Here is a 24,385-nt window from a genome sequence, read left to right on the forward strand (position 1 = left end):
ACTGACTCTGATTACCTGTGCAACAAATATGCATGTTATTATTCTGAGTTGTTACAGACAAGCGCAGTAGGCTCTGTTAGAGCTGTGTGGAGAATGGCAGTTCCCTTTCAGGAAGGATTTTCAGATTTTGAAATTTAGCTTCATTACAAAATGGAATGAAAACTGAAAATATTGAAATTTGCCATAGAGGAAAATTCCACAGTTTTATTTATTTGTTTCAAGTAACTGAAAGGTTTCATTTTGACAAAATCAAAAAGTTTCATTTCAATTTATACTTTATCAGTACAAGTTTGTATTATCATGTATAACAGAATACAAACTAAGAAAATAAAAACAAAAAGTCATTTCAAAACACGAATTTGAATTTTTTTGTTCTGACAACGTAAAAAAGGGATGTTGCAACATTGTTGGAACTTTTTCCCTCCTCTTTCATCTAAATGAAATTCCAGAAAAATCTACTTGATTTTGCAACGCATTTAGATTTTGACAAAACTACAGATTCTAATGCAGTAAGGTTCTGCCAAAATTTCTCTGGCCAGCTCTACTCTCTGTGAAGGCGCTGAAGTGGAAGTTCTTTCTAATTCATATAATTACATCTTTTGGACTTGGAGGTAATAAGGATATTTAACAATTGTCCATCTAGCTTCAAAGGCACACAGCTGATCAATGCTGCTCTTGAAAAGAAGTATTTCTGCTCTGATTCAGTTCACAGCAGCAAGGATTTCTTTTTTCCCTTACCGGGATTAAGGTGAAGTAATATCACATTACAGTTCAACCAATTATGTGAAGTTATCACAATATATGGCTATACAGTAGCAACAAACAATCCTAATTCATTTCACGTTCAATATTCCAATCTTTGTAAATATGGGCTTGATCCTGCGTCCAGTGAAGTTAACAGGAGCTTTGCCACTGATTCAATGGATGGAAAATCAAGCCCCATGGGCTCAACCTTACTCTCATCAAAATCAATGAGTCTTTCCATTTACTTTATGCAGAGCTGTTTTCGGGACTTGATAATTAGTAGGACTACATGAACATAATACTCACCAAGTTTGACTGGAGTTTGTGCATGTGAAAGGATTGTAAGCTCTGACTTTATAAGGGCTTTTCTATTAAAGAATTACAATACCTATCCAAAACAAACTAAAGTCTAGTTACCTTCAGCACATAACAGAAACAAAATGAACATTCATTCATTAACACACACACGTAAACGTGAACTGTGTGCCTAACTTGTCCCAAATTTTATGCATATTACTGCATAAAGTGAAACTGACCAATACTTCAGCTTCCCTCTTACTAAAATAATACAGCAAATGAACAGAGTGCAAAATGAGTGACAAAATCAATTTAATGCATTTCTAATGACTATCCTTTGCATTATTTTCCACAGGAAGCAGCATTAAGCATCCACTGTGTATTTTAACACAAAGAGGTTTGCTCTGTCTAATAAGGGTCCTGCTGGTAGCCATATCCCCAGAGTCACAAAATGAATGAAATTTTATTTGTTCTTTTCAACAAATACAAGAATGGTAATCTCCTTTCACTTTTATACAGTCAACAAAAATGGTTTGGCTTGTGCTACAAAACACACCAAGTGTCTGGTTGTAGTGGCTTAAAAGGATTTAATAGAAAATGTGTAAGCTTTAGGTGATACTCAAGTAAGAGCAACTAAGATAGATGTTTTAAAAATTAATAATTTAAAAGTTTAGATTGAGTAAAACATTAAACACTAATTTTAGTAAAATCTACTCTATAAGCAATTCAGTAAACAGAACATTTTGTCTTCAGTGTTAATCTGAATTCTATTAAGTTTCTCCAGTACCAATCCAAGATGTAGGTGTGTGCAATGATGGATAGAGGAAAATCTCCTTAGAAATGTGGCTGTTAATACAGAGCTCAATCCTGAAACTAAATTTGTAATTTTTTCCTCTGACATGCTGGTGCCCTTCTCTCTGGTGTAGCTTTTGATAAATGTAGGGTGCAAATTGCACAAGTCACTAATAACAGGGTCTTTACTCAGGCAACTACATACATTTATTATGGGAGATGAGACTGGTGAATTGCATAGAAACATGAGGACTTTATTTAGTACTTAGAATATAGAAGTAAAATAGAACTCAGAGAAAAATATAATAAAGCAAGATAAATATAAACAAACAACCCCCTACGCTGTGCATACTCACAGCCTTATGGAGACCCTTAGAAGTGAAAAGGGGAAGTACGTGGAGAGCAGTATGAGTGGGCTTGACAGTACAAAGACTTTTGCCATTCTGTCATCCCTAATGTCCTAACTAAAGGTTAATCAAACACCATATTTTATATCCCCTTTTCCTGACCACGCATGTCTGGGGATCATATTTAGATTGTTTTCTGGCCTTTAGTCCATGTACGGCTGTCTGGGAAACCGTAACTGGGTTCCAATTGTTGACACCAAGCATGTGCATAAATACCTTTCCCAATATTTCTAGTGTATCAGTGTGGTTAAATTCATGATTACACATACTAAAATCCACCAAAATCTGTTGTTTCGTCTTTCTGAGCTGTACTTGTTTATCAAAAGCTACATATTGCAAAAGCTCCTACAAACCTTATGACATTAGGTAAAATACTTATGCTAACTGCCAGTCCTTGCTAAACCTCATGATAACCATTATAACATTACTGGGCCTTAATTAAGCTTATTGTAAAGCCTATTTTGTTTTATTGTGTTCCCCTTCTTTCATTATAGCATTTCTTAAGCAGCTTAATTTAGTCTAACATATAGATTACCATTTATTCTCAGGTATGTACCTCCCAAGATCAGGTCAATGTCCAAAGGTCAACACTGGTAAAGGGCACCTTTTGATTTTCAGCATGGACTGACATTTTCAAACAGGCATGTACAAAAGTTTACAGACACTTTTGCTTTAACTTAGAGATGCAAAACTTCCAATGCACACACGCACACTGGGGTTATGCATGTAGGTGCATGCATGCCTCCACAACCCTGATTTGCAACTACAATTCAGAGGATTTCCACATTGAAGCTGCATATACACAAAAGTGCAAACGTGGCTTTGCGCACATCTGATTGAAAATCTGAGCCATAGTCTACAGTTCCAGAGAAGGCAGCTTGTATTTTTCAACTTTACTAAAGATGTCTGACAGCTGAGCTATGTATAAACATTGTTATTTCTAATTTTAATTATTTGGATGTTGTTCACATACTTTGGTGACTGGGAAAATATAAGTACTTAGATGTATGAGATAATGTAGACTAGGGATATAATACAGTATTAGGTTACAATTTTTAAAATACCATTTTAAATTGTTACAAATACATACATTCCAATCAGCTGATTTTCTTATTACTATTCATGTTGTCTCCTCATCGTATTTCTCTCTGCTCGGGCAATGAAAAAACTTCCCAGTTTCATCCCTCCAGTTTGTTTCTAGTAAATTTCATTTTCAGGTTCTCATACATTAGCTAAGATGAGCTGCAGTGTTTAGATTCCACATTTTGCAAGAGAATGTCTGCTTTTTAAAAACAGTTTCCATAGGAATTTTTTTTTAAATAATGAAAACATTTCTATTGCTTGTGTCTGAAATCAATTATTTGAATAGCACTGATATATGAGCAAAACTTTTATAAAGAATTTATTTTAAAATATTATTTTATGACTGTACTTTTTATAGGTCAGTAGGAGTCTACAGAAGCATTGCTTATCTGAAGAATTTAATTTTAATATCTGTACATATATGAAATCTCATTATCCAGTTTTCAAAGCTCATTTTCAACAGCTTGCAAGGTTCACACCTTCAATAAAAAATGAATACAACTTTATTTTATTGTATGTACAGTCTGCTTGTTTTCAAATAGCCAACATGATCGACAGACAATGGGTGGATATTGTCTTATCTTCTTTCATATTAGTTTTCTTGGTCGCAAATAAGAGAAGCCAAATGCTTGGACTGAAATTACTTGAGGGTGTCAAAAATCAGTCTTGAAAACTGGAAGTGAGTCTCAGCAATAACTATGGAGAGACTAGCTTTTTACCATATATGAGAAAACCCTCATCAAGATAAAGCATGTATTTGTCCAGTACCTTGTTACATTTAAATGACTATAAGGCAGTCAGATTTTGAATCCTGAGTTTGATCCTTTACTCTCAGGCCAGTCCTGGCCCTAAGGCATTGGGTGAGCCTTATTAGAGTGCAGTGCTCTGTACTGTTGCTAAACAGCAAGACATGAAAGCAAACAGTGCACAAATTGAATCTCATTTTCAGACCTGTGCTGACATTATTGATGCTTGTGCAGAAAAAGGGAAATAAATGAAATATCGTCCCACACCCAGATCAGATTTATGACCTTCATTGGAAAGGCAGGCAAACATTCTTTTTTGCCAAATGGAAGAAGGGAAAGGCATTTGGGGTGTCTCCAAAGTTAGGAGGAAGTATTACAATGAAAAGAAAAATATTTCACCGCCAACCATGAGCTGCTATTTAAACTAAAAACTGAAGCAAGACTATGGAACTAACCCCATTCAGAACACCTAACCAATTTCATATCATGTTGAGACTCTGCCAAGTATTTAAGAAAGGCCACTAATTCCTGTTCTGTCTTGTTTTATATAAGTCAGTGGAGCTTATCCAACTGATTTTGTGCTAGTAAAAATTCTGGCCTAACTGTAATTCAGTAACAAGATGTTTTCAGTTGTTGGCAACCTGAGCAAGATGGACTAGGTATTCTGTTTGCAGAACCTTAACTACCATGAGGCTGGAAAGGTATCTTATGGTTCTCACTCAGAGAAGACCAAGAGGCTCCATCAGTTGTGGGTGGGGCTTACTGTAGTTATGTTACAAATGACACATATGAGTAATGTTGCAGGCTTTTGCCATTTCTATAATCATTGTCAGGTCATCATTGTTCCAACAGCGCTGCAGAAACACTGACTCTGCTTCTGTTCTATTACTGTTCTGCCTATTTAAAACTTGATCTTCTAACAGTAAAAAAGGACACTGCCAAGGATGTTAGATGTAAAATTGTTTTATTCTGAGGGAGTGTGCACATGCAGTATGTGCTGTGTCCTCCCTCCCCTAGCACTATTTAGCTGCTTTCTTCCAAGCAAGGATACAGAAATCAACAAGAACCTTGTGTTCTCATGGAGACCGAGTATGTGAGTTCTATGTATTATGTCATGTGATCACTTCGAATAATTTGGACTTCAACTCCTGTACTTTGTAGCCCTGTTTTTAGGATTGCCAGATTTTAAGGGACTGGGAAAGAAGTATGACAGGGTAATTATGCTCACTAAAGTCTAAGGCAGGACAACCTTTAGAGCATTCTTAGTAAGTTGTAGCACCCAATAGCCTGTCAATAATCAATTGACTTAAGGGACAAAGTAACTGCAGGAGTGGGAGTGAGTGTGTGTGTGTGTGCGCATAGAATGACTAACCTGTTCTTGTTCTGTACTCCATCCAAGTTCTGGTCCTGTCACAAGATCAAATAAAGGATTTCCTTAACATTAAAGAGAGACTATTCCTCTTTTATAATTTATCTTGCATGGTATTTGCATTCTTATTACCATACTGATAGTTAATTCATTTTAGTAACCAAATCTCAACACCTCATACATGGAAAATTTCATGATGCCAAAGAGAACGGCCTTTTCATTATATATTACTGTAAGTCTACTATTGTGTCGTAATTTGCCCAAACACGGCAGTATCACTAGTGTAAAACGTAGTGGTTTAGATCAGTACGGTTGGATACATTGCTTTACTTCTGTTTTGTTCATAAGGGGAAGGCTGCTGTCTATGGTGAACCTTATAACGGAGGAAAAGCTCTGTTACCCTGGGCCCACACTAACACCTCTGCCCTTTAAAGGAGTATCAAGAGCAAGTGACAAGGGGCAATGATCCTTGTTACTTCAAGAAAGTGATTGATATGGGCAATACTTTGTAAGCAGAAGGAACTATCTTCTCTTCACTCTGCCAGAGCGGTTCCCATAAGGACAGACTGCTGCAGCACGAACGCTGTATCTGAAATAGCTAGCACGTCCATCACAGAAAGGGCACCTCTGCTCTGCAGAGTGAACACATCTTGAATCCTTCAATAGAGAATGTCTCGTAAGGAAAGGAATTTCAGGCAAAGAGGAAGAGAAAACTACCCAATAACTTGGATCTCTTGAGTGGAAACACATGGCAGGGGTTTGGTACTTCCACTCTCTTTATGTGGAGAGTGGACTGGGGTGGAGCCAATACTCCTCTGTGCTGCAGGAAAAGAAATGGGAATAGGGTGTGTATTATCCAAACAACGAACAATTAAATATGCTTCAAACCAGACTCCAATCTCTTTCATGGGCAACACAATAATGTTCTAATAGCTGCTGTAAACTGAAATATATTTATTGTTTAATTAAGCTTACCAGCCTGCGGATATCCCTCTCACATTCACGCTTTATTCTATTAACCTCATCTTGATGGGACTGATAAGCCATGCGCAGATCAGCAGCCTTCATTTTATCTGCCTGCATAATATTGTTCAAAGCTTCTTCAAGCTGCTTTTTACCAGACTTCAGCTCTAATATCTCCTGCTGCACCTTTATGCGTTCACAATCAAATGCTTTCCGAGCTTCTTCCCTGGCTTCGTTTAGCAATGCGGTTTTCACTTTGTCGGCTGCCCCATCCCGCAGCACGTTCACCGTAGACTGCAAGCGTTGAATTTCACTCTCTTTTATTTTTACCATACGAGCTACTTCCTGCTCATGCTGCCGGATAAGCAGCTCCCTGACAGCCTGGAGTTCCTTCATTTTCTCCTCATGGAGTTTAGCCTTCAGGTCAGAGATGTAGGCAGTGTGCTTGTGCTGCTCCTGCTCTCTTTCTTGTTTGACTTCCTGGATTCTCTCTCTCAGTTTACCCACCTGGAACATAATAAATAAAACTTGGTTTAACATGACTGCTCATGATGCTGAGAGGGATATCCCAGGTGCCCTTGCTATAAAATGGAAAAACTAGATCTGAGCACCTCAAACTCAGGGAAAGTTGCATCTGGATCCAAACATTGTAGCTTGGGCCTCTCTCCAGCCAAAATCTAATATATTTTCAGCCTTGGGAAACTGGCATATTTTCTTTTAACCTGTAAAATGGACGAGAGATTTTCCAGGGTTTTTAGCAATCCATTAGGGGGGCACTCTACTGACTGATCATTTCTTGCTGTTAGAAGGCATGGCAAGATATGACTCAGGAAAAGTGAATCCTGTTTTCTCCTCACTCCCTCCACTAAAATCTATTGCCAGAGCCTATTTTCTTGATGTGACCCAATCACCGCAAGCTGCCAGTTCTTGACTGCTCCCTTGGGGCTGGAACCAGATTAGAGAGATGGGTCAGATGGGGAGAGTGGTGCTGGAATTATGGAGAATTAGGAAGCCTCTTTGTTTGTGGGGGGGAAGTCAGGAAGCATTCCAGTGCTTGACGGAGTGGTGGATAACTTATTTGCTTTTTCTATGGTGTGTATATTGTTTCAGAATTTAAAAACCCTTAGACTAATTTATCCTCACAATACTCTTATTCTGTTGAGAAATATTATGCTCATTTTATAGATGGGAAGCTGAGGCGCAGAGAGATTAAATGACTTGCCTAAATTCACATAGGAAGCCTGACAGAGCAGGGAATTGAACCCAGAACTCCTGAGTTTTGGTCCATTGCTTTAACTACAAGACCCCCATTTCTCATCTTACGGCTAAGGGGGTGAGAAATAATCTCTCGATCAAGGGATGAAGAAAGGAGCAGCAACTAGAAAGGAGGAAAGGCTCCTGTTGGTAGGGTGAGATTTCGTAGGTAAAAGCTGAAGACTAGGACCTACATTTTCATTTACTAATTTTGAGACATGCACCTTAAAGAGGCCTGATTTTCAGAGGCCTGGTACTCACAGCTTTTTGAACATCAGGCCCCTTCAAGGTGTTTCAGATTGGGCACCTAAATACTGAGGCATCGAAAAGCACTAGACACTTTTTAAAATGTAGGCCAAGGTTTGTAAAGGTTAAAAGCAATATAATAATCTATTATATCAATGCACACTGCAACGAAACCTCATTATGACGACACTCAGCAGGTTGCATGAACAGTGATGCTTTTTCTATGTGGAATTATACACTAACTCAGAAAAAAAGTCCAGAGGTAAGTTTGCTTCCCCTACAGAAGCTTATTTGGCCCAGTATAAAATATTCCAACATGATCACTGTCAGTAACACACTCCTGCCATCTCCATCACAATGAATGCCACAACATAGGCACAGCATATAATTCTGTAATCTAACGCAAAGTCACAGAGCAGCAGAGAATGCAAAGACCTGTGCTCCTGAATGACACTATAAACATGCATACGACATGGTGCTTCTGCTAGAATGAGGTTATTGCACAGCAGGGGAACGAAAAACTAATGCTGAAAGTGAGTAAAACACTATTAATGGAATAAACACTGATCATGACTGGTATACCCAAAGCTAGGCATGCAATAAAGTTCTAAACCAGGTACGTTAGAGAAGGATTTTACTGCACCAACACTATCATCTTACACCAAGAACCTGCCTAATAGATGCAAAGAGAAAAGAATACTGCCCTAGAATAATATATCTCATTATTGGAAATAGATCACATATCTTGGTCTACCCCAATTACGTTTTATCCATACGTGATTGCATCTTCAAAAGCTGATAGGGATGTAGGGATGATATTTAATTCCAAGACTGTAATCAAAAAGTCCAGTTTTCAAACTTCCATGCTTATGTGAGGCCACCTAGTTTTGCATGTGGGCTTAAAATAAACCTCAGACCTCAGATTAGGTATTCATCCACCTATCCATGAATCTAAATGGCCAAAGGTAGAAATAAAGACTGATTTAGGCATCCAAATTTGACAACTGGGACTAATCCCACACTGATTTAAAATATATCACAGCTATTATTTTAGGGATGGAAAAAGAAAGTTCATGGAATCTTGTTAAAACAAAAGAAAGAAAACCTACACTGTCCCATGGATAAATCAGTTGCAACAATTTCTCAAGACATACAGTAGTTAAAAATCAGTCTTATTCATATATTGTAGGTGAAGGGTAGTGTTTAACCTAAAGTAGTCCTGTGTGTGGTGGCTTCCAAGAGAATTTATTAACACCTGAGAAATTAGTCTTGAAATACATGTTTCCAGACAGAATTTACCCTTAAATGACTAAGCAGAGAGGAAGCCAGGCTAGCTTCTTTTAGCCAGCAGAAGAAGCAAGGAGGGCCACAGTTACTTAGGAGCCTACATCCCATTTTCAAAAATGCCTTTTGGATTTAGTGGCCTAAGTCTCATGACGAAATTGTTTTTTTTAATTCAAGAGACAGTACCATGTATGTATGGACCCATGTACTATAACCTGAAGCTGACAAATTTGTCAAGACATCAGCAGCTAATAAAAAAAAGGTATTTTTCACCCTGGACATCACTGATTTGAACGTCTACTCTACTGGCCTTTGTAAGTTAAATCTTTAGCCTATGCATGTAGATACAATAATGATGCCAAAGCAATAACTAGATTTTCGGCAAAAGAATGCTAAAGGTCATTCTTCCTTGCCTGTCTTATACATTTTTATGTTAATCTGTATATGTTTAGGTTTGGACAATGTCTGAAAGAAACATTTTCTTTAACCCACAGACTACACACTTGAAGAATATGTGATTCCAGTTTTGTTTCCCTTTACAAGCCATTTGCACATGAGAAAGACAAAATAAATCAATATAACCATTGGGGTCTGTTAATTTAAAAAAAAATTTCATAGTTATCATAGCAGCCTACTTGATCAGGCACATAAGTTATATATATTGTTTTATCCTCTATAAAAATAATTAAAATCCTCACTGTGACTTGAACTATGTCTATATTTTTCTCTCGTTTTAACTTACATTTAAAGAACACTTCATTCTTGCCATAATTACCCTATACAATATATTGTCAGACATTTAAGTGAGCTACTGTCCATTAGGATGGCCAGGAACCAAGGGCATTATTGTCCATTTAAGGTCATTTTTAAATCAAGTGCAATAGCTTTCCCCAACAACTAAAATCTCCAGTCTGTATGCTTCATTACACAAAATGTGTACCCAGCTTCACTTATTTTCTGCCAGCACACGAATGGCCTGATCCAATGCTCACTGAAGTAAACAGCAGTCTTTCCATTGACTACAGCAGGCACTGGCTCAGCCTCTAAATGTGAATCACTCAAACAATAGCAGAGCTCTCACAGTGACAGCAACAGCCATCCTGGATAAACTATCACTTTAGGACAACTTTTTGGACTACCAACTTAGAATTCAATTAATATTTGTGTCATGTTCAAGGCCTACAGACAGAGAAGTTAAATAAAAACTTAAAATTTTCAGAAAGGTTGCAACATAACATTACTTTAGTTCTTAAAATCCAGAACTTTAACACATAAGAACCAGAGAGAGAGAGAACAGATTACTCACTAAGGCAGAGAGGCAAAACTCACCCCATCTTGCTCTAAACTGGATCTTTGCAGACTGACTGCTGAAATACCTAGATCATACACTTCCCTCAGAGCCCCCTAGCCTGGAAGCAGGACCAAGAAAACTGAGAATTCAAGGTGATAGTGTGTAATTTTAACACGGTTTTAATACACCACAGTTTAATACACCATAAACGAACACAGACTTTTGAAGGAATACTAAAACCAGGGCTTGAATAGAGTGATAAACATACCGGCTTTATACTGACCACAGTTGACACAATCATCATTAAAGTCGACAACAGTTTAGAGGCTGTGGTTCACACAATGCATTTCCAAACCCGATTAACGAACATTAGGTTATACGACAGACTACACAGCAGAACTAAAATCACACACTATGAAGAAAAGCTTGTACCTTTCCATAACTACTTTAGAAGCAATGCTAGCCAAATTATACTAAAGAAACTGATACTTTTAAATATTCACCAGCTTCAAAAAAATAATGAATAAAACTATTTATCATGTAATATTGTAATTTCACCCGTTTTAATGTGACTAGTCGTATTTTCAGATACAGATGGACTGCAATTTGGTAACTTGTGCTGGGATCTCAGAAACATGTCTGTCTTCCCTCCAGATGAGGGACAAAGCTTATCTCTATGCTCCAGGTTATTTTTGTATTGATCCAGCTACAGGCAGATTGATCAATAAGCTTCCAACATTTTTTTCATATGGAAAAGTTTATAGCATGAGTAGATTTGAAAGGATTAGATTTTTATTGATAAAGGTTAGTAAATGTCGATTTCACTCTACACACATGAAAATATTTCCATCAATAACAACCAAACTTTACAGATAAGCAAATTAAGAAAAATGCTGCTTCAGAACTAATAGAGTTTGATTTAAGGATCGTTATTTTGTATATTTTGATATGTGATGTTGACAATTTGTGTTTTAATGGTTATAAAGTCTCAATTTTTTGAATCTCAACATCTGCTGTCGTTAAATAAGTATTGTCCGACCCCCCCATAATTTTCTGAAACTGAAATTTTAAATTGGTAAAAATAAAAAAATGCTTAAAACCCATACTTCTGTGGAATTGTGAAAACTTAAGTTGATAAAAATAGAAAAATGCTTAAAAATTATCAATATTATCGTGGTCTACACTATACAGTTAGGTCAACTTAAGGCAGCTTATGTTGACCTAATTATGTCAATGTACACACTACAGCCTTGTAAGTGCCATACTACACTGACATGAATCTAAGTGCCATACTACACTGACACACTAACTCCACCTCCACGAGAGGCGTAGCGCTTATGTCGGTATAGTTAGGGCAATGCAGCGCCTGTCTAGACACTATGCTACTTACATTGGCTGTTGACTGTCTTGTCAATTTCACGTCCTGTCAATTTCACAGCGCAATCCTAGAACCTGACTGCCTTGGCTCCCCACTCCCAGCTGGGCTGCTGCCCAGAGGCTCGCTGCTCAGAAAGCTGAGAAGCCCAGATGGCTGCCCCCTGCTCCCAGCTGAGAGCACAGAACTGAAATCCTGGCTCCCAGCTCCCCACACTGCCCCTCGTCAGTCAGTGGAAGCGCTCCTGGTGAGGACGAGCACCATCGACAGAAGGAGGGTATGATGGATATCAGCCACTGCAGTAGTCACGGCTGTGGCTGCAAGTCGACTTAACGTAGGTCGACTTAGGGCTGTAGTGTAGACATGCCCTAAACTTTAAAGCCAAAACTTAGAATATATTTTACATATTTTCTATCTTTTAACATGCGCCCAGAGCCTTAACATGATTTCTTACATAAACTTTATTAATTAACCTCTAACTGTATGTAACAGGACAGGAAATATCAAATAGCCCACTAATGACTAAATCATGGGTTCTCTGAAATAAAGGAACATTTATTGAAAATAAGCTATCCTGAAAAGCTTAATACATTAAAGTATGTGAAATGCTCTGAAATGAGTAATTTTTGACTATGTTGCTGATTTATAATTAATAACATTACAAGGGTCACAATAAAAACGCCAGAACAGGGAAGAACTATCGTCTCTCTTTTTTCAACACCTGTCTCCTCTGACCCCCAAAATCAAATCAGTAAAAACTCAATCCTGCTTCCTCTAAAATCAATAACAAAATTTTCAGTGAGTTTAATGGGAGTAGGATTGCGCCCTAGCTAAACACTGCATCTTGGGCCTGACCTTGCAAATTGCTGAGCATCTCCTGTAAACTGTTGTGAATCATCAACTCCCAATGATTACAGATTCATGATCACACACAGGACGCTTAGCACCTGGCAGGATCGGATTGTAGTCTTTCTAACTAAAGATATCTACAACGAATAACAGTCCTTCTGTTCTATTAATGTGACATGTACTATTGTTATCTCCTTAAAAATTTTACTGTTATGCATAGTTTCATAGGGCTCTATCCAGCAAGGTGCTGAGCCTACTCATTTCCTACTGAATTAAATGTGAAAACATTCTGAAATTAACTGTGTGCTACTGGACATTCAAAGCCAAATTGCAATGCAGTTCTTTTGGAATTCAATATATTGTAGGTTTGCAAGCTTGCCCTCCCTATGGAATTTAACAGGACTTAAACCAATGGGCTTCTACAGAAATGTAAGAGTTTCTATAAAAATCACTCTAAAATGCCTATACATTTAATAGAAAATTGCCCCTTTTTCTCACCTTTGTCCTTCCCCAGTAACCACTTTCAAAAGGTCCAGTATTGCAATAATGCTTCATTTGGGGTCCATCACTTCTTCTCGGTTGCTGGCTAGCAGACATTGTTTTCAGTGCCTACATAGCAGCTACCTTGCCAATGCCAGCTTGAGGGTTGAGGCATTAAGGTGAGGATCTGAACTCTAATAAGCTGTCGTTAGGCCACCAAGAAAGGCTTTGATGAAATGCTGTTTTACACCCACATTGATCACACTGAAACTGTAGCTGTTCCAGTCCAATCAAAGAAGCTGTTTTGTTTGATCTTTTCCAAAGGAGTTGGCTTTATGCTGAAAGGAATTGCTCTTGGAAAAGAATCAATCACACATTGTCTGCAGAATGGCCTCCCATGTCTGCAATCCATGGAGAATGAGAAAGCAGAGATTCATCAAGGATGTTGCTTTGGAGTGATTGTAGCATCTCTATCATGGTGGTATGTGGCACAAGGATGAAGACCAAGTGCCAAGTAACCCAAGCCAGAGTGAAGGACACTCAAAAACCCTACCACATAAGGGAGCAAAGTAGAAAGAGGTACCCCTAGGGAAGCTAAAAGCTCTCCCCTTTCTGTCTCTATATGGGAAATTACTCAGCTCAGCCTTGCGATACTGGATGACTTATAGCCTACATTGTCAAGAATTCCAGGACGCACTTTAAAATGGAGTACCATACTGCTATGGCATTATAGCTGGAAGCAAGAAAAGCTGAGTGAGGAAGTTCAAATTGGAAATAGGATGCAAATTTTGAAAATGAGAGTGATTAACCATGGGGACAGATTACCAAGAGATGTGATCAATTATCTGAGGAATTGTCACAGATTGAAGTGTCACTAGATGAGGTTTTGGAGTTAATTGAGAAACTTAACAGTAACAAGTCACCGGGACCAGATGGCATTCACCCAAGAGTTCTGAAAGAACTCAAATGTGAAACTGCGGAACTATTAACTATGGTTTGTAACTTGTCCTTTAGATCAGCTACTGTACCCAATAACTGGAAGATAGCTAATATAACACCAATATTTAACAAGGGCTCTAGAGGTGATCCTGGCAATTACAGACCGGTAAGTCTAACGTCCGTACCGGTCAAATTAGTTGAAACAATAGTAAAGAATAAAATTGTCAGACACGTAGAAGAACATAAATTGTTGGGTAAAAGTCAACATGGTTTCTGTAAAGGGAGATCATGTCTTACTAATCTATTAGAGTTCTTTGAGGGGGTCAACAAACATGTGGACAAGGGGGATCCTGTGAACACAGTGTACTTAGATTTCCAGAAAGCCTTTGACAAGGTCCCTCACCAAAGGCTTTTAAATAAATTAAGTTGTCATGGGATAAGAGGGAAGATCCTTTCATGGATTGAGAACTGGTTAAAAGACAGGGAACAAAGGGTAGGAATAAATGGTATATTTTCAGAATGGAGAGGGGTAACTAGTGGTGTTCCCCAAGGGTTAGTCCTAGTACCAATCCTATTCAACTTATTTATAAATGATCTGGAGAAAGGCGTAAACAGTGAGGTGGCAAAGTTTGCAGATGATACTAAACTGCTCAAGATAGTTAAAACCAAAGCAGACTGTGAAGAACTTCAAAGAGATCTCACAAAACTAAGTGATTGGGCAACAAAATGGCAAATGAAATTTAATGTGGATAAATGTAAAGTAATGCACATTGGAAAAAATAACCCCAACTATACATACAGTATGATGGGGGCTAATTTAGCTACAACGAATCAGGAAAGAGATCTTGGAGTCATCGTGGATAGTTCTCTGAAGATGTCCATGCAGTGTGCAGCAGCAGTCAAAAAAGCAAACTGGATGTTAGGAATCATTAAAAAAGGGATAGAGAATAAGACGGAGAATATCTTATTGCCCTTATATAAATCCATGGTACGTCCAGATCTTGAATACTGCGTACAGATGTGGTCCCCTCATCTCAAAAAAGATATACTGGCATTAGAAAAGGTTCCAAAAACGGCAACTAAAATGATTAGGGGTATAGAACGGGTCCCATATGAGGAGAGATTAAAGAGGCTAGGACTTTTCAGCTTGGAAAAGAGGAGACTAAGGGGGGATATCATAGAGGTATATAAAAACATGAGTTACCATTAGCCAGGGTGGGTAAGGAATGGTGTCCCTAGCCTCTGTTTGTCAGAGGGTGGAGATGGATGGCAGGAGAGAGATCACTAGATCATTACCTATTAGGTTCACTCCCTCTGGGGCACCTGGCATTGACCACTGTCGGTAGACAGGATACTGGGCTGGATGCACCTTTGGTCTGACCCAGTATGGCCTTTCTTATGTTCTTGTCCATCATCTAGAACTGGATTATGATGTTCCAGTGCTAAAATGTACTGAGCTAGAGAGAGACCAGAAGGGACATCAGGAGCCACTGAACCAGCAAACCCTCTATAGAATTTAGTAGGACTTAAACCAATAGGCTTCTATAGAAATGTAAGAGTTTCTATAAAAATCACTCTAAAAATCCTCTACATTTAATAGAAAATGATAACCTTTCTGTAAGGTTTTGAACCATCCTATGGGATTTAATTTTTTTAAATGTTATATTCCTGCAACCCAAGCAAGACATAGAACAAAGGGAAGCATTCTGAAGGGTGTACAGACTTGGAGCAGTCTCCTTTAATTGAAGTCTCCTTTAATTGAGTCTCACACACTCACAATTGGTCAATTCAGTCCATAGTTTAGTAGTACTTCTGGATTCCTTGCCAATGTTGAGTGCTCACATACCATTATCTGCCAACAACACTTTCTACCATCTCTGGTTGTCTAGAAGACCTCATCCCATCCTGGCAAAAAATGGCCTGGCCTCAGTTATTCACACCTTTGTCATCTCTTGGCTGCATAACAGCAATGCAGTATTGTTGGGCATGTAGCACTCAGGCCCTAGGGACCAGCTGGTAGAGAACACTGAAGCACATCTCCATAGCAACACTGGGTACCACAAATATATCAAACCTATCTCCGCTCCTGACACAGGCTTCCCATAGGATACTGAACCAAGCTCAAGATCTCAGTCCTTCTCTTCAAGGAGCTCAATGGCCAAGATGAAGACCATGGCTGACAACTTTGCTCCTCTGGAAAAATGGAACTTGTTATAGTAAGGGTAAATCTTGTCTATACAGGAGACAGCTTTTTGGGGTGCTGGCCCAAGACTTTGGAGTGAACTCCCTCAGAAACTAAGGATCATCACAAATTTCACCACCTTCCACTCCCAGTGTAAGGCACATTTCTTCGACCTTGCCTTCTTTAACATAATTATATAGCCCCACTCATACATATATATTACATATTTTAAAAATTCCAGAACAAAACACTCCACTGCACATGTCTCTCCCTGGGTAGAGGATAAGAGACCACACATGACAGAAGTTAGTCCCTTCTCCTGGAAGGCACTCAGATACGATAGTAATAATGAGTGTGGTATATGATCTCATACAGAATATCAGAAATAAAACATTAACCATCCTATAGAATTTAATTTTTTTTTATACACAAATCCTACAGAAAATGTTCTAATGGAGACTGCCTGCCCAGCCTCCCATGGCTTCTCCACTAGATCAGACACCAACTTCAGTGGCCTCCCAACCTGTAGTCTGTACCAGGCACCTCCTTCTACATGCCTCTATTCCAAACCCGAGGCTAAAAGTGGCAGAAGCAACAGACAGTGCAAAGGTTTACAGCTACACTGCCACCACCTCAGTCCTCCTGATGTCAGAATCCGCACTTTCCATCCCCCCATCAGATACCTCCAATTTCAACTCTCTTGTTGCCACCAGTCATTTTACCTGTCAGCCTTGCCTCACCCTGCCACCCACTTTTATCTATATGACCTTTATCAGCATCCTTTTCTCACCACATCGACCCTCCTCTGTATTCCTTTCCTCATCAGGCCCAACTTCACTGCTCACAAGTACTCTCTTAGCACCTCCACACCCCCAACAAGATGTACACATGCCAACCCAGAACTTCCCTTTCCTGCTCTCCCTATTCTCTCCCATTCTTTATCACTCTCCTTCCTGCTGCTCCTTAGATTGTAAAATCTTGAGAGTCATGTGACAATGTCAAAGAATCACGGAACAAGTTGCGTTATGCTCAAAACTGAACAAGGGACTTCTATTAATTAAGGAAAATAGGACCTCTTATTCCCGAAGCTACCTGCCTGTCTTTCTCTGCTTCACTGTGAAGCTTCTTCCTAATCTCTTACTAAACCCTTGCAGTTGGGCTTCTTACTACAGACTTTAAGAACCGGTACACAATCTCACATGGGGCAGTGTATTTATTGTGAGGAACCTAGCTCACATTTGGGCTAGAAAATTATTAGAAATTGTTTCATACTGCACTGCAATATCATCTAATTTCCTGTTCTCCAACACCTCCAGGTCTCTTTTGGTATTATGACCTTCTCATTATCTCCCTCCCTCCAAATGTGTGGGAGTGTTAATATCTTCCCCCAGAGGTACTGACTTGAATTTTATATTGTTATCCCTGGCAATATTTGTAATGCTTTTCGGTCCCATTGTGTTGTATCTCTATCCATACCAACTTCGTACCATCTGTGAGTTTAATTAATGTGCTTCATTACATGCTCTTCCTAACAATAAAGAAGTCTGTCAATCCTTGGATCATAACCCTTCTCCCACACCCAACTGAATCATGTGTTACTGTTCCAGAAATCTGATGGAATCTACTGTATTCCCTTCATTTACTAATTTTACATTATAATCAAAATGAGGCTGGCCTTATTTATTCTTTATAATTTTCTGCTCCTTATTTTCAATATTTTGTTACCCTTCAGATGCTTACAAGTACTCTCTTGTTTTCCCCCCTCCCCATTATTTTACTAGGGATTGAGAATGTAGGTTTAAAAGACACAAACATAGAACTACCAAATCAGAATATCCATCTTTTTCAATATATCCTGCCTCTAACCACTGGTCAGGTTCAAGTATCAAGGGGTAGCCGTGTTAGTCTGTATCCACAAAAACAACAAGGAGATGCATCTGAAGAAGTGATGTTTTACCCGCGAAAGCTTATGCCCAAATAAATCTGTTAGTCTTTAAGGTGCCACCAGACTCCTTGTTGTTTTTGGTCAGGTTCAGATACGTCAAGAAAACCCAACAGACAATCATGGAATAACTTGCCCAAAGAGAAAGCTTCTTTCTAACTTCATGCAGTTAATGGTTAACTTATGCCCTGAAGCATACATTTTTATTACTATCTAATACAAGCATAGACGGTATTTACCAAAATAATCTTTTCTTCCTTATCTGAAGATGGTTACTATATTTTCCCCCTTCAATTCTCTGGTACCTCTTCATTTCTCTACAAATTGCTTATGGTTCAGAAAGTTAACTAGATAAATCCCTTTGTACCTGGCATATATAGCAGACAGAACTACTGATTTATATATGTTCAGTTCTTCCAAGTAATCTCTTTCTTGCTTTTTATCAACAGCAGTGTTTTAAATTCTTCTTTACGTTACATACATTTTTCCATATTTTTCTTCATTATAAAGGAAAATTTAAAAGCATTGTTGCTCCTATAACAACACCATGTTGTTTTCTTAAGTTTCATACATCAAAAAAGTTAAGTTTTAAAAACTCACTTTTCAGTCATAGCATTGTACTGGCCATAGATTCCATCGTGGCGGTACCAAACTTCCACACCCAAAAGAAATTTCAAGAAATGAGGAGATTTTATGGAGCCAATTAATTTAGAAATCATAAAACTAATACACCGAGTCCACTGGGGTGAAATATCTCATTTAGGCTGAATCTCAGGTGCTATTTCAAGATCTCAAAGCTTGTAAAATTTAAGACCAAAATTAGAATTGCAATGACCCATGCATACCTAAACAGTGCTAGCACTGTTGCATTAATTTAGGTGGAATATATGGGCCAAGGATGTTAATATAACTCAGCCACTGTCCAACATAATAAACAGTTTTATACAAGGTTCAGAGTTTGGTATTCAGAGGCCTCATCCCGCTTAGCACCATGGCAAGCACACCATTAAAAATCCTTTGTAACATTTGAACAGAGATACAGAAAAGTAGTTAAACAAAGCAAAGCAAAGCATCTGAAAGACATGATATTAAATAAGGCTTTCACTTTAACAACATCCCTTTCTCTTTAGCTGCAGAGAGTTTTTAGAAAAGTATCCTTTTTGACAGTCTTTTAGATGATATCTAAGATGGAAATAACTAACTTCTCTTTTCCTCAAAAGGACAGTTAAGATGGGCTGAAGCTGTTGCTGCTGCTTCCCAGAAGACAAAACTAGACAAACACAAAAGGGAAGAGAATAAGAAAGGCATAGAGAGAAATGCAGCTTCCTGAACCTGTAGGGAGCAGTCTCTGCCACCAATTCTCAACCAGCCAACATCCAAGCCATTGGGTGTTGTCAAGGTTCCTCCCTCACTCTGAACTCTAGGGTACAGATGTGGGGACCTGCATGAAAAACCTCCTAAGCTTATCTTTACCAGCTTAGGTCAAAACTTCCCCAAGGTACAAAATATTCTACCCTTTTGTCCTTGGATTGGCCGCTACCACCACCAAACAAATACTGGTTACTGGGGAAGAGCTGTTTGGACACGTCTTTCCCCCCAAAATACTTCCCAAAAACCTTGCACCCTACTTCCTGGACAAGGTTTGGTAAAAAGCCTCACCAATTTGCCTAGGTGACTACAGACCCAGACCCTTGGATCTTAAGAACAATGAACAATCCTCCCAACACTTGCACCCTCCCTTTCCTGGGAAATGTTGGATAAAAAGCCTCACCAATTTGCATAGGTGACCACAGACCCAAACCCCTGGATCTGAGAACAATGAAAAAGCATTCAGTTTTCTTACAAGAAGACTTTTAATAAAAATAGAATTAGAAATAAGAAATCCCCCCTGTAAAATCAGGATGGTAAATACCTTACAGGGTAATTAGATTCAAAACATAGAGAACCCCTCTAGGCAAAAACCTTAAGTTACAAAAAGGATACACAGACAGAAATAGTTATTCTATTCAGCACAATTCTTTTCTCAGCCATTTAAAGAAATCATAATCTAACACATACCTAGCTAGATTACTTACTAAAAGTTCTAAGGCTTCATTCCTGGTCTATCCCCGGCAAAGACAAAATGTAGACAGACACACAAACCCTTTGTTTCTCTCCCTCCTACCAGCTTTTGAAAGTATCTTGTCTCCTCATTGGTCATTTTGGTCAGGTGCTAGCGAGGTTACCTTTAGCTTCTTAACCCTTTACAGGTGAGAGGAGATTTCCTCTGGCCAGGAGGGATTTTAAAGGGGTTTACCCTTCCCTTTCTATTTATGACAGGTGTAATGACTGAGCATCTGACCTTGGTTCTGAGATATTATGTCCTGGCAGGCTGGTGGGGTATGGGAGACTGTGTGGACATCTGCAAAAGGTTTGGACAGCCAAAACTGCCTCAGCAAATGAGAGGATAAATGTCAGGTCCTGCCCCCATGTGGGCTGCAGTGGCAGCTCCTGTGGCTCCTATCCCACAACATTGGGTCCAGCTCCTCACTCAGGCTGTGGGTTACAGAGTGAGCCCGCCCTGCACTTACCTTGCAGCAGCAGCTGCTGTCCCACCAGGCTACGGCAGATGCCCTGCAATCTGGGGCACAGGGTTGCAGCACTGCTCAGGTTTGGGCCAGGCACCCCCTTGCCTCCCTGTCATGACGGTGCTTCAGCCAGGCCAAACTTGAGAAAGTGGAACTGTGAGCCCTTGGACTAGATTAGAACACGTTCAGTGGGGAGCTGAGTCCAGCCCCACAGGATAGGAGCCCTAGGAGCAACTGTGTGGTCAGTTTTTCATTTTATTTTGTTATTTAACATTTGCAAAAAACATGGGCTCCAGGCATATCAATCTGTTGAGTCTCCCAGGACTAGGATAGGACAAAGACCCCCTTTCTGCTTTTGAATGAGGAGATATCTGGAGTAGGAGCTCCATCCCCTGAACTCTGGTGGAACCTCCTCTGTGGCTCCTAGATGAAACAATGACGCCGGGCCCCGGAAAGGGATGTGGTAGTCATGGGCAATGATTTCTGACACCGATCTGTCTGACATCGAGGCAGATCACACCCGATGGAATAGGGCAAGGCAGCTTCCAAAAGAGGTGCTCACTTGACTGGATCTGATGTGGCTCCATAAATTTGCTGATGTGTCATAAGAGTTGGGCGTGCTGCTGAGGAGGAGGAGGAGAACTAGGGCCCTTTGTTGTATTTTGAGTTTTTCTTGGCATGGTACTCCAGTGGCCTGTGGCGGCTGGATGCGTCTGTGGCCTCAAGTAGGTTTGCATACAGCATGGCTTGCAAAACAGGGCTGGAATGTAAATCCCCAGGCACCACAAAGTGGCCTTTGAGTCTTTCAAGAGTATGGAGAATTTTCTTCACTTGCTAAATAGCTCTGTTCTCTCAAAGGGCAAGTCCTCAGCTGTAGCCAGGAGCTACAATGCTCTAAACATTGCCACCACTGTGGCCACAGACCTCTGTGCTGTCTGAGGCATCCATTGTGGTGTCTCACTGTGGTGTCTGAGGCATCCGTTGCCACCTGTTGGACTGTCTCTGCTACTAGCTCACCTTCCTTATGTCTCTTAGCTCTTCTGATCATTGCGCAGGAGCTTCATGATCTGATAGTACAGAGAACTCAGTGACAGCACACGAGGTCATTCCCTCAATCAAACTCACTTCTCTCTAGGTGAAATCCTAGCCCCATTAACTTTTATAGAACCAGGATTTAATCTTCTGTCTCAGGCCCTATCCCTATACTCTGACAATAACAAACAACTAGTGTGGCCTAATCCTTTCAGATTTACTGTTACCCATTTACCACTTACTCACATCTACCCTTTTACTCCTCCATTAGACACACTGATTAGGTAGCATCCCCTCCCTCACTACTTGGATGGCAGGGGTGTGTGGTTTGAGGAAGAGTATGGGACATGAAGTGTGGATGGCGTCACCCGCACTGTAGGGGATACAGGTATTGCTGTGCAATTGTCCTGGCTGCATTAAAGAAGTGCTGGATTTTAGGGCAATGCAGCCTGGCTTCTTTCATTTACATATCCCTGATTCCTTTCATAAACACAGAGTTTCCACCATGGCAACCATGGATGGCAACCCTCCAGCTGGGAGAATATAAGTTTAAGGTAACTTCCAAAGCAGATGGTTTCTAATGGTAAAATAATGCAGCAGTCACACTATCAGGCCACTGGCGTTGCCTATACATATGAGCTACTTTAAGAACGAAAATGAAGCAAAATAGCTGAGAAATAAATTTTTTTTTCAAATTTGATACAATGGTGAAATTTAAACTGAGAATTGTCTTTTAAAACACAGCAGCACTGAGATACTATAAAAGGATAGCGGCGCTACAGCACAATTGTCAGTCTCTCCCTGGGTTTACAGGCCTGAATGGCTGGCAAGCTTCCTGGCCTGTTCTACTAAGAAGCCCAGAAAGCTTTGTACCACCCCCAGCATTACAGTTTACTCATTTTATCTGTGGGGGAAGGGGAGGCAGAGGGGAACAGCAATAACATTGGCTGCACAGTTCGCACACCAATTCTGCTGACTAATGCACAAGCAGCATTAAGAAGGGATCAGGCTGCAGCTCAAACGCCACAGTTTAAAAGTAAACTCTAAGGAGGAATGTGCAAGAAGGAAAAGTAAAAATTTCTATCTGTAAGTAGGTTTTTCATAACTTTCTGTTCCGCAAAATATTTTAACATTTTGTCCCAATTTGTGATGAAAAACAAATGTCAATTTCCCAGGGGACAGAAATTCTGATTTTCTACTAGCTCCATACTGAATTTATTATGGCAACTGAGCAAGATCTTGTTCGAAAGAAAAAAAAATCTGAGTTTTCGTCTGCAACATTTTATTTAAATTAACTATATAAAATAACAACACTGTGTAAGGCTTTGTCTACACTGCCAATGGAATGACAAAACTTTTGTCATTCACAGGTGCTTAAAAAAGCTGCTCCCCTCGAAAGACAAAAGTTTTGCCGCAGCAAATGGTAGTGTAAATGGCTCGTTGTCGGCAGGAGTGCTCTCCTGTCGACAACGCGAATCCAGCTCGTAGGGGGTGGAAGTATTTTGTCAGCAAAAGTGCCAACAAACAGCATTTACACTGCCCGACTTTTAGCGACATGGCGGTGTCGCTAAAAGCTGTGTAGTGTAGACAAAGCCTAAGATCCAGCATCATTACCCTCTCAGAAAGTTATAGAGGGCACAGAAGAGGAAGTAGAGCTGGAGATCAGCTGATAGCCTAATGCAGAATCACAACTCCAAAGATCCTATGAAGATTCTCCTGTTCCAGTAACGAACAGTCTTCAGATGAAAGACCAAGCAGAAAAAAAGTGTTAGTCGAGACCATTTTTATATCTTGTAAATGGCAGACAAAGAATTTTTTGCTTCTGCTTCAAAATCTACCTTAAAAATAATGATGGAAAAAGACAAGATGAGCCACCTGGAAGTGTTAGTGGGTAGTGATAAAATGTTTGCTCTGACTACAAGTCTCTGAATCCACATGCAAAGGGATGTATGTGAAATCTTTTACTCAGCTATGTGAAAAATTTAGTGTAGAGATCAGAATTTATTCTTTACATCATTATCTCACCCATATTTATTCATGCTATGGGTTACATATAACACTTCTGAGACTATCTTTAACTGCAGAAAAAATATTAGAGTGGATCTGACAGTCTATAAAATTCTTTGTGTTTTGTAGGGAGTCAAGTGCACTGAAGGTACTAAATGAATTAATAATAAGCCTACTGGTCCATCCACCTCTGAGATGCTGCAAGGAAATAAAATTATATATGCTAACAGCTGTTTAAATATATATAATTGATGAATGAACAAAATCTCTTGGGTTTGCCACTGATTATTCACATATCTGGAGCAATTACAGTGTGAAGAGCAACATTTAGACCGCTGTTCCAAATGCAAATAGCCAATAACACATGCAACCTAATGGGATCAAATCAGGACTGCATCAATGATTTCCACAGTCAGTCTGCATTCTGCATATGCATTTAAGTGGAATGCTTTGAATGTGACTTAGGAGTTCAACTTTCCCTTCAATTCCTTTCACAGTTTGAAAAACTAAGCTCTGATACAAACCTCCTGATCATT

At 39.4% G+C, this 24,385-nt stretch overlaps 1 protein-coding gene across 5 annotated transcripts in view; it reads right to left on the reverse strand.

Annotated features, from left to right (window-relative positions):
• JAKMIP1 (janus kinase and microtubule interacting protein 1) overlaps positions 1-24,385 on the reverse strand; it is a 257,995-nt gene that overhangs the window by 102,073 nt on the left and 131,537 nt on the right. For all 5 annotated transcript variants that reach the window (XM_074951703.1, XM_074951707.1, XM_074951705.1 and 2 more), the window contains one exon: positions 6,414-6,908. In XM_074951703.1, the coding sequence (XP_074807804.1) occupies positions 6,414-6,908 (495 nt within the window). The remainder of the gene's footprint in view (positions 1-6,413; positions 6,909-24,385) is intronic.

This window comes from Natator depressus, chromosome 4 (assembly GCF_965152275.1).
Source record: "Natator depressus isolate rNatDep1 chromosome 4, rNatDep2.hap1, whole genome shotgun sequence".
Classification (NCBI taxonomy): Eukaryota; Metazoa; Chordata; order Testudines; family Cheloniidae; genus Natator; species Natator depressus.